This window comes from Chrysoperla carnea, chromosome 4 (genome assembly GCF_905475395.1).
Source record: "Chrysoperla carnea chromosome 4, inChrCarn1.1, whole genome shotgun sequence".
NCBI lineage: Eukaryota > Metazoa > Arthropoda > Insecta > Neuroptera > Chrysopidae > Chrysoperla > Chrysoperla carnea.
Window position 1 is genome coordinate 3,187,684 of NC_058340.1, and position 11,543 is coordinate 3,199,226.

The 11,543-nt window shown below is 29.5% G+C and overlaps 1 protein-coding gene across 1 annotated transcript; it reads right to left on the bottom strand.

The window, feature by feature from the left end:
• Positions 1-4,956: 4,956 nt before the first annotated feature.
• Positions 4,957-6,537, bottom strand: LOC123299044 (trypsin-3-like). Its single transcript, XM_044881184.1, has 4 exons — positions 6,460-6,537; positions 5,984-6,291; positions 5,364-5,477; positions 4,957-5,294 (listed from the first exon to the last, which is right to left on the bottom strand). The coding sequence occupies exons 1-4, from the start codon at positions 6,509-6,511 to the stop codon at positions 4,992-4,994; spliced, it is 777 nt and encodes a 258-aa protein (XP_044737119.1). The 5' UTR covers positions 6,512-6,537; the 3' UTR covers positions 4,957-4,991.
• Positions 6,538-11,543: the final 5,006 nt, after the last annotated feature.

The window sequence follows — 11,543 nt, forward strand, 5'->3', positions numbered from 1 at the left end:
TCTATTAGATTCCGTGGTAGACCACTTTTATTGACTATGGTGATCGGGTTAACTCTGAAATACTTTTATTTATATATTTTTTCTATTGAAGTCAGTTGGGGCAGCTAGTTACAAATAATTTCAAATAGTTTACTTTAGCCTTATACTAAGTCTAATAAATTGAGTCTGGTGCGACCCTCGAGGCTCACACGAAAAATTTCCCAGTATAAAAAAGAGTTATAAAAAGGTCTTGTTAACATTTATAGATCATGTTTCCAACATGTCTTGCAATTTATGCTGAAATGATCATAAATTTTATACATAAATGTCGAATTTCATCCACTTTTCAGATTCTGCTTATTCACTTTTATCCACTTCTTTTATTACCATTAAAAAACGCCTCAACTAATTATGCTGAATTAGTTCTTTCAGTTCTTAAATACGCGATTACGCGTCGAATAATGCCAGTTACGTGTTAATGTCATAACTGGTTCGCAAGATAATCGAGGCGAATGAACCTGGACGAACATACGCACATACGCACACACACACACACACACAAATATCACATTGAAAAGGTTTGATTCGGATATTAAGGCCTTGAAACCGCGGAAATATGTAAAACTGGAGATTTTCAAAAACGTCCCTATTATATTAAATTCCTCTGGGAAGTTAAAAATTAATCTTTAAAGTGCTTATTTAAAAACATCCTATAGATAGCATCGTTTTAATATACATCGAATGTAATACACAGCAAATGAATGACTTGTTCTAACTACAGTACAATACAGTATACACATACTATACTAAATATACTGACTAGTACTATTTTTAATTTAAAAAATATTTTCACATTTAATACAAAAAGAATGAACGAGAATACTACTGGAATTTTTTCCTATAATTTATATTTGTTAATGAATGAAAAATATTTTTTAATTAACAAAAAAAGTATCGGCTATTTGTATTATTTTAAATATATGGAATAAATTTAAAATAAAAATATAAATACACACAGTCCATAACGTAAGTATTATTTACATTATTTACTGTGTCTATTTACAAGCTATTAGCCACGTATAAAAATTAAAAGGGAAAAAAAAAACGAGAAATTACTTCGCATTTTATCGGGATTCAAATCGCCAACCATTTTATAAATGATACAAATATAATAAGGTTCTTTCGGTAGAGAAAAATAATGAAATTTGATAAAAAACTTACGTTGAAATGTAGTTAATATTCTGATTTTGAGTTATAAAAGCACATTATTGTTTTATTATATTAAAATTAAAAGTCGTTTTTAATCTGCATATCACGTGACCTAAAACACGATCCGCAATGATATGACATCATATAGGCGAAACTAATATGCATTTATTACTAATTTGTTGATGGCTTTCATAGTAATTGTATATTATGTTACCATCAACTTTATTTATACATATAATAATTGCATACATGACTGTTTTTACCAATATTACGTCAACAAAATGGCGTTTTTGCGAGACTAAAAAAGGTTTAAAATTTAATTTAATTTTGTGGCAAAAAAGCGTATTTATTTTACCGAAATATATTTTTTGTGGCTTTTTATTAGGAAAATCAACATTTTGAAGTACTTTTCAAACATAGTAGAATACCCTATTGTTTTTGTTAATATACATTTCTTACAATTTAAACAAACTTCGCATTAAAAAACTTAAAATCATGTGGTTGCCATTAAGCGCAAAAACCGCTATCAGTATAAACAAAATATTAACAATAATTATTGTTTTAAAGTAAACCATATAGATAGACTACAAGGCCATGCCGAAATTTTTCGGGTGAAATGACTTACCAGGACTCATGTTGAAAAAGGTATTCCTATATAGAAAAGTAAGTAAGTTGAAGCACTATGGCGTCAGTTTTATGCGGTACAGGTGAGTATATGAATGTCACACCACTTGGTGTCATACCCCTGCCCCAACAAATATGTACGGCGTTGTTGGATACTAGCTCTGGATAAGTATTCAAGGCGAATTAGATAAAAGCGTACAGAAATTAATCCTTTAACTTCGATACCAGAAGTTCATCAAAATTTTTGATCTCTCTTCAATTTCCGGCATTTATGTAATTCGTTTCGAATATTTATGCAGATCCAGATCAAATATTTATTAGTATCCAGCAATGCCGTACATATTTGCTGGTGCACGGGTGAGATACCAAACCGTGTGCCATTCATATTTACATCGGTACTGGCCTGTAGGTACCGCGCAAAACTAACGCCAAGGTGCTTAAATTTACTTTTATATACAGTAGTATCTTTTTCAACTTTTCGGTAGGACATTTCACACGAAAATTTTTAGCAATGGACTTGTATTCGAATCCGGATTAATTAAAATTAAAGAGTTTAATTATTGAAATTGGAATATGCTGACAGTGATATTTGAATTGTACCAATTCCGCCAAAGAACTTTGTCAAACTTGTCTAGCAGTGAAACAGTTCGTTCGGTTATCACGAACTCATAAAATTTCATCTTTTAATATATATATTAAAAAATTGGTAAAATTATGTATTTTTGGGAGCACTTAACGAAATTCTGATAGCCTTGATAGTATGGTGCAAATTTAATTTATATCAGAATAAATATTATCGAATGTTTGTCGACTTTTTTTTTAAACACTATGTATAGATATAAAATTATTTACACGTTAGCGAGCAAATATACAATTTGATTACCATTCATCAAAAAGTATATATTTATTTTCAATATTTACGTTTTTACTGGCGGGCAATGAAGCTTGATTTTCACTTACGGTCAATGAATACACATACAAATATTAGTTAAAAAATTACATTGTACATATGCTTGCTTCTCTATCCATCAATAAATATTGCATAATTGTATTTTTCATAATAATTATATGAATACAAAAAAAGAACTCTCTTTAATGAAATGTAGAAATCATATACTGTTAAATGTTCGTAAATTTATACTAAAAATTAATATCAAAAATCAAAAAGAAAATTGTTTTTAAATCAATCAAAGTTTGGAATTTTGTTTATTGACTAAAAATGATTTCATTTTTTCATGAATTTTTTAAGAAAAAGGATCAACTTCCGTAATTTTTTTACAAGGTTCTAACACACGGGAGAAAGTCGTACAAAAGTATTTCACCGTAACTTCCCATCTGTACCTGTGACCGCTTAGTTGACACCTTTACTCACCTGTACAGCGCAAAACTGACGCCATGGTGCTTAAACTTAGTTTTACATATAAAAGTACCTTTTCAACATGATTCCTAGTGAAAATTTATTAATTTATTTATAGGATACGAGGAGTTAAATTATAAAGTACCTACTAAAGTACGCCTGACTTAACAACATTCAACCATATTCTCGATCACTGTACTTAAGTTATAGAAATTTAATAACATTAAATAATAATAAATTTAGCATATAAAAAGCTTTTTAAATGTGAACTGATTAATGAAATAAAAAGTTTAATATAATAATAAATAAATGTATTTAAAAAAAAGTATAAATACAAAAATTAAAACAGAAGCTATTGAGAGTTTGTTTTATTTATCACAAATCCTTTTTATGTTTATTTATTTGTTTTATTGTGAAGTGATTATTTGAAAAAGCAATCAATCAACTTAATTACACCCTCAATGTTATTAAAAGTATACAAGAAAAATACAATTTATATTGATATCCTGTACCCTATACATGACTATACGTCAATATAACTATATAAAATAAAGTGAAATGAAAAAAAGTTTAATAAGAATTCTTACTAAAAAAATTAATTTGCTGCAGACAAAATAACAGATTTTGAAAATGTTATAGTTTCTATCACTAACTAATTCAGTTACCTTGTCTTCCGAAAGTACGAGGTAATCTGCATCAAATCCGATAGTTCTGATTGTTTGCAAACTTGTTTATGATATTGACCGTTTGTCAAAAAACAAAAAAACTCGTGAAAATTTCGGTTTTTTTTCAGATTTTGGCGATTTTAACCCTAACGGGGTAGTTTTTGAAGTTCTTTTTAAAATAGACTAAATTTGATACAATATAAGACTGGAATCGTCTCTGTAGACCCAATATTTTCCGAGTTAAAACTGTTCAAAATTCATCATTTTTCCTAGTTTCGCAATTTTTTGCAATATTCAGATTTTATTCGAAATACTCTAGCGAGAAATAATTCAACATACCTCCGACGGAGTGTAGAGGTAAGTAAGAAATATATAAAGTAACATACCTATAATGTAATATATAGTGTATTTTTTATCATATAAGGTGAGTTTAGTACCCTTAACCCGACAGCACTCGCGGGAACCGTTCGGTAATCTTTAGTCACACGATGAAAAAAGAAGTAAAATTCATTATTCGAAAATAAATAAAATTATATGAAGATAGAAAACATTTCAGCCACATTTACCATATGAAAAATAAAAGATATTTTTGTTTTAAATCGAGCGAGAGCAAAATGCTGATAACGCGAGTGCTGACGGGTTAAATAGTATTATAATTAAGATATTATTAATTCTTTAGTTAAAAATTTTTGAATCACTTCGCACCTTAGGCTTATAAAATAAATAAATCAAAAAATCAAAAACCCGACTGCGTTAAATATAATTTGAAAAGAAACTTAAATAACAAGTCTAGTAGTTTACATAGCGACTTTAACTGTCGGAGTCCATAATTGGGAAGATTTTAGTCGGTGTAGTTTTTATTGGGCCCCGACTGTTAAAGTCGCTATATATACTACTGGACTTGTATATTTCTTTTTATCTTTTATTTAACTCAGTCGGGTTTTTTATTTTTTTAATTATTTATTTTATTCTTAAAATAAAATTATATATAAAATGATAAAAATCCCTATTTACTCAAAAACTGGACACGCACATGCTTAGTAATAATTCACTTTAACATAGTAAAACAAAATAAAAATCAGTGAATGTTACATATATATTTAATACAATATCGTTTTATAATTAAAATTAAATTATTTTACAATAAAAAATTATTTTTATAAATTAACTTTCTCTCGAATCCATTCACGAATAGCAGTAACACGGCAAAACACACTAGGATATAATTTTTCAGCACATCCTACACTCCATGATGTGATTCCATGTAATTTATTTTTCGAAACTAGTGGACCACCAGAATCACTGTGACAAACACCTTTACCACCTACTCCATACAATCCAGCGCAAATCATTCGTGGGGTAACTGTGATGGATTTTGCATGAATTTCCTCACATAATTTTTGGCTTATAATTGGTATATATGCTTTTTGTAATATAATTGGTAGTTCAGACGTGTTAGCCTGAATAAGTATTAAAAAAAGTAATGAAATTATAGAAATGCTCGTTAACTGAAAATAAAATTATCTTACATCAGTTGTACCCCATCCAGTAATAACAGCTAGTTCTTCAGCTTCTAAGTATTCATTTTCTTCGGGAAGTGTGATTGCTGATATTGATGATGAAAATGGTAGTGATTCTGTCAACTTAAAAATGGTTATAGTTTAGTTGGCTAATCATCACCGTTAGATGAGGGAGGGATGGATAACACAGTTTGAAGACCATCACCCGGTATACAACTACAGCCGTGTTCGCGGCCATCGCACGTAGCCATCTGTAAGATGTATTGATCTCTAATTTGAGCTGAAATGTTTAAAATTTTATTCTATATCTTACGGTTTATAAGACGAGTCTAAGGGATTTATGGATAAAGTAACCATACTCCCTAAATGGGACTGTCCCTTTTTTCGATATTCCATTCCAGTGTTCCCTAGAAAGCACAGTTATCTCGATTTTAGCTTAATGTTTAAATTTACTATTATTTGCGTATACAACGTGTTCTGTTATTGACTGCAGATCGTCGGCCTACAGAATAAGCTCATAAAGACGAAGGAAAAAGTCATTTACAAATTTTGGATTTGAGCCCCAATTTGGGCACTACAAACAAAAAAAAAAAACAAAAAAAATATTAAGTTTTTGTTTTTAAACTTACCACAATCAAAGATACATCGTAGTCAATTGTTTGATCATTCCATAATTCATGGTCGAATATTCTTTTGATATCTCTAACAACACCACCTTGTTCACGCTTAGTTGAACCTGCTCGAACTTTTAAAGTTTCAATGTTTTTAATGAAATGAGTACAATGTGCAGCAGTCAAAATAACCGTGGAATTAAGTATGGAACCCCCACAATGATGATGTCCGTCTATTTCCAATGATACTTGATATGGAAATTCTTCGATTGTGGCATTTTCACCTCCTACTATTCGCCCATTAATTGAAGGTTTTGAAACTGTTACTGAAAACCAAATATCATTTACACATATTTAATAATATTTGCAGACCTCTTCGCTTCCTGAATAAGCTGAGAAAAAAAGTAAATGCTCTTTACCATATTTGGATCTAATGGTATATTGGATCTATTGGATCTAAGGGTGTAATTATTATTAAAATATGCCTAGCTTACCTCCACTTAAAATTAACATCGACAAAACGTAATAAAATAAATTATTTATCATATTAATTTCTTAAAATAAGTAATCGTTTCCACTAGTACAAAAAAAGTTAAATAAAAACACAGAATAAAAAATTGCGGAATAAATATAAATAAAATTATGTTATCTATTTTTTTAATTTTTTTTTTTTTATACTAACTACTTGTGTTATCTAATTGATAATTATGCCATATGTGAACTAAAAATATCTAGCATGAACATCTCACATAACATCAATAATAATATACAAGTGTACTTCCCGCCTAGTTTTAAATCCCCCCAAAAAAAAAATTGATGTTATTTTTTTTATGATTATATTCCTGATGGGACGTTATTTTTTCCAAGGAGCATATCCAAACAATGTGTTTAAGTATTTCTTCACTTTTCCATTCCAATTTCAGATAGTTCCGGAGTACGTCGCAGATTTATATTTAACGATAGGTACAATATGGACTAGGTGTGCCAGGATTTATTATTTTTTAGTGCTGCGCCAGATATTTCAAAAATAGAACTCAAAACGAACAAATTTAAAAAAAAAAGTAATTCCCCGATAAGGGTAAAATTTTATGGGCTTTATATATTCAAAATCGATGCGACAGTTCTTTCTGCCTCCGTGAGATCTGTCACACCAAATTTTCCTGAAAGCAGCTAAAATTTGCATCAAAATGGTCCCTCACAAAAATTTCCATAAAAGTGCAAAATACTTGAAATTATTAAAAATATAAAAATTCTGCCAGGATAAACCCTGGCCTACCTAGTCCATATTGTCCCTTTCGTTCAATGGTATTGATTCATATGCAAAATTTCTCTGTAAGTGCCTTTTTACTGTCTCGGGCTCCCCGCTTAAGACGTTATATACAAAGCCGGTCACATATCCGATTAAACATGTATATAGAGGTAATGAGTTTATAGGAAGAAATGAAACTTGTATTCAATAACTTCTCGAATAATTGATAAATTTTACATTCATTGTATTTTAAGTATTTTGTACAAATTTCAACAATTTTTAATTTACAAATGACCCCGGAAAAATCCATTTTCTTGAATATATGTGCTTCTATTGATCGGATTGATACGAATAAAAAAAATTGTTTGTTAAGACAACCCTGAACATTAGCAAAATAACCTCAAAACCTCAAGAGAACCGCTATTACCTCATATTTTCAACTTTCTCTGATAACTTTTCGAAAATTGAAAGAATTGAGTTGCAATTCTGGAAAAAGATGTAACTTATGATCATAAAAAAGGATGGTAAATTTTAGCCCGATGCATAACCTCAATTTTGAGAAAGACTTTTCTGAAAAATTTCAGCAGCTTGATAACTCGGATTTTTGTTTGATTTGTTGTAATTCGAGCAATGTTTATGAGAAGCGTCCTGATGTAAGTTTCGATACATTTCAGCCGGATATCTGTACGGATATTTCGCCTGTAGTTTTACGTTCACGATAATCTTCCCTTATAAATAAAAGAAAATTTAAAAAATATCTATACATATATATTTATTAAATTTTTTTTTTACAAAATGAAAATTAAATAAATAAAAGTGTAATTAATTTAGTTAAATTAGAAAAAAAAAAGTATGATCTGACAAAGAGTTGGTAGTACCTTGAAAAGTTTTTTTTTTTTACAAAACAATTTGTTTTTATAGTTTGTAAATGTCGTAACCATATAAAATTTTATTCATATTATAATATTGAAATAAAATATGGAACATACAATACATACACAATTTTATGAAAAGTTTATGCCACTTCGTATAACAGGTTTAAAACTCTATCCACATTACCAAATCCATAGCCATACTTACACAGAGAACAACGAAAATACATATACACGTATAGGATGTTTCCCTAATAAGAGCACGAAACCATTGGAAGGAAGGTCTGGAGCAGTTACACTTAAATGTATAGAACGTGTTCTGTTATTGACTGCAGAAACCTAGCTTCGAAAAATAAGTTAATCAAGAGCAACAAAAAAACTCTTCTCCATATTTGGATCTTAGGCCTAATATGGGAGATACGGATATGGCAAAAATGGATAAATTTGTGAATTTACTGACTATCATTCGATAACCAGTAGCCAATGATAATCAGTTGTCTCTTGATGAGTTTATTTTGTGTAGCTAGGTTTCTGCGGTCAATAACAGAACATGTTATATACATTAAAGCTAGTAATTTTTGATTGCACATTTTTGATTGGTGTGAAATCAATTTTTGATTGGCGTGAAAAATTATAATTTTTTTTTTCTTTATAAGACTTCTCTTAAATATTATTTCGTGGAAAAAACAATTTATAAAGAAAAAAGGTTTTCTAGAATGGTTAAAGCTCCAATTTAATTTCAACCACTGCGATTATACTCTTAACTCAATCGATTTGAAATTTGGATATGTTATAGGTACTCATATTTTACCAGCCCTGGTTCGAAAATCCTGTTAATTTATAATAAGAAAAAGTATCTGGGTCTGTACAATGAAAATTGGGCAAATTAACCTATAATATATCCAAATTTTAAATCGATAGAGTAAAAGGTATAATCGCAGTGCTTGAAATTCAATTGTAACTTTAACCATTCGTATCTGGAAAACCGCTTTTCTTTAAAAAATCTAAAGTTTCACTAAACCAACACCAATCTAAAATGTGTATAGAACTGTCTTAACGAACAATGCATTCTCTAGAACTGTCTTAACGAACAATGCATTCTCTTTGACACTATTCTCTTTGGCACTATTCTTATGGTTTGAAAGCTTGACGAAATTCTCAAGTGGACATGAAGAGTGAACATGCGTTAGTGGGAAAGAAATTAAGCTCCGTTCTTAAAGCTGACTCACTGGCAAGAAAATCCAATTGATGAAAAGTCTCGGTATCTACACTCGAGTGTGTATCCACCTAAGAAAAATAAACTTCGAGAATATTTTAATTAACACAGAGTCGTAAGGCATTAATGTGTTAAAATTTGGGAATCCAGGGCCAGTTAAGAAATCTTTATAAAAGCTGCTATACTGCATTGTTTGAAGCTGACATAAAGAAGTTTAGAAAAATTGTGTGATCTTGCCCAGGGGGTGGGAGTCTTCCCTTCTCGGAGGTGAAAAAATTTATGTTGAAAATGAACTTTCCTTAGCTATTACCGATTGAAATTTGGAGTATTTAACGTCAAATAACTGAAAAATAAAAGTGTCTTTATCGTTAAATAACTCAAATATGATATCAGATAGGTTACCGTGCGATAAACATTTCCGAAAATATTTACAACAGTTAATTAAAATTGTCAATTGTGGTTTAATAGTGAATATTTCGAACAAAAAAGTTTCTCTATGAAATATTCGAAATATTCCGATGAAGTGTTTTATACTTTCTTGAGAGCCACACTGTAGATTTTTGTTATAATCACATAGGATAATAAGTTACGTAACCCACGTAAAGTCATTACGATAGTCGAAATGTTCATACATATATTCGTAATCTCGACATGTTGGTCACCCATTTTAGTGAGAGCATATACACATACATATATAATATAGCCTTGCATTTAAAATAATTTACACGAAAACCAGTTAAAGTCCAATATTCCATTTATATAGTATGTATTTCAACTCGTACTTCTATAGCATGTAAAATAATTCCCAATAATTTTTACCATGTTCTTGAAATTATTTCGAAAATAATGTTTATTAAACGTCTGTTAATGGAATTTTATCACGAGTACAGTAAAAGATGTTATAAAAATCGTTTAATAAATGAAAATGAAATAAACATTTGCTAAAATGTCATGAAATGTGTTTCTTAGGTGTCAAATATCATTAGTAAGGCATGAGTTAGTGGTGCAAATGTTTTTATTTCTTAAAAAACAATAAATTTTTAATTCAATAAAACGATCAATGTTGAAGTTCACCTAAAAAATTAGTAAATAGGCAACTTGTATGACGTACATGTTAAGTGTTTGTCAAATAATCAAAAACTATTATTTATGTATAACGTATATGTAATTCAAGTTGCCTATTTATTCTAAAAGTCAACATTAATCGTTTCATTGAATTAAAAATTTATTGTTTATTAACAAATAGAAACACTAATTCATGCCTTGCTAATGATATTTGACCCCTAAGAAACACATTCCATGAGGTTTCAGCAAAACGCGAGCCGTTTATTTCCTATTTCTTTATTTGTAACATCTTTAACTGTAATATATACAGTGAAGGAGAAAAGTTGGGCAACCCTCAATTTACTGCAGTTTCCTAAGGGGAGCAATGTACACTAGCCGAAGATATCCTCACCGCTTTACAATTTACGTAAGTGCACTGGACTATAAGTATTTTTATCAATTTTATACTAAACAGCTACTATAAAGGAGATCGAAATTTTTTTTAAGATATAGGTTTAAAATGAACTCCGAAAAGTTGACGGTCATAGCTCGATTAGCATTTGTGAAATTTGGCTCACTAAAAAAAAAAATCACAAGCATGTTTTATGCTCTACAACTTTTTGCAATTCTTTCGAGGTATTTTTTTACAAAAATACAACATTTATTACCAGTCCTGTAGTAATTTTTTCATCGGCGTCGAAGATGCCAAGAAATAAGCATTTTGACTACTCTTCACATATTCAACGCATTATAAATGGATTATAAACACGGAATATCATAATTCGATGGCACCCAATAATCTAGCTAATTAATAAAACAAATTGTTAATGAATATTTATTTAATATTCATGTTCTATAATTATATGTGAAATATTTGACGAGATTTATTTACATTAACCATAACTTCCATACACATAGCGAGTAGATATCGAGTAGATTGATAAAGTAATCATATACAGTAGAACCTCGATAAGTTAAAGTCCAAGGGAAACACAAAATATTTTAAGTTATAGAGGTTTTAAGTTATCAAGGGTCTATGTTAGGTAAAGGTTAATATAGAGGTATGTACATGTTTCTATGTAGTTACTGAGGGCCTATACAGAGATTATTTATTTAAGTTATAGAGGTTGCGTATTTTAAGTTATAGAGGTATTTTAAGTTATAGATGTTCCCTTCTAATGGGAAGGGAACATAGTA

What these genes read in the sequence shown, in the direction of transcription:
- LOC123299044 (XM_044881184.1), bottom strand. Translation starts at nt 6,511, where the DNA reads ATGATAAATAATTTATTTTATTACGTTTTGTCGATGTTAATTTTAAGT. An exon ending in ACGATGTATCTTTGATTGTG is followed by an intron (nt 5,478 to 5,983) that starts GTAAGTTTAAAA and finishes ACCATTTTTAAG; the next exon opens with TTGACAGAATCACTACCATT. An exon ending in CTGGATGGGGTACAACTGAT is followed by an intron (nt 5,295 to 5,363) that starts GTAAGATAATTT and finishes ATACTTATTCAG; the next exon opens with GCTAACACGTCTGAACTACC.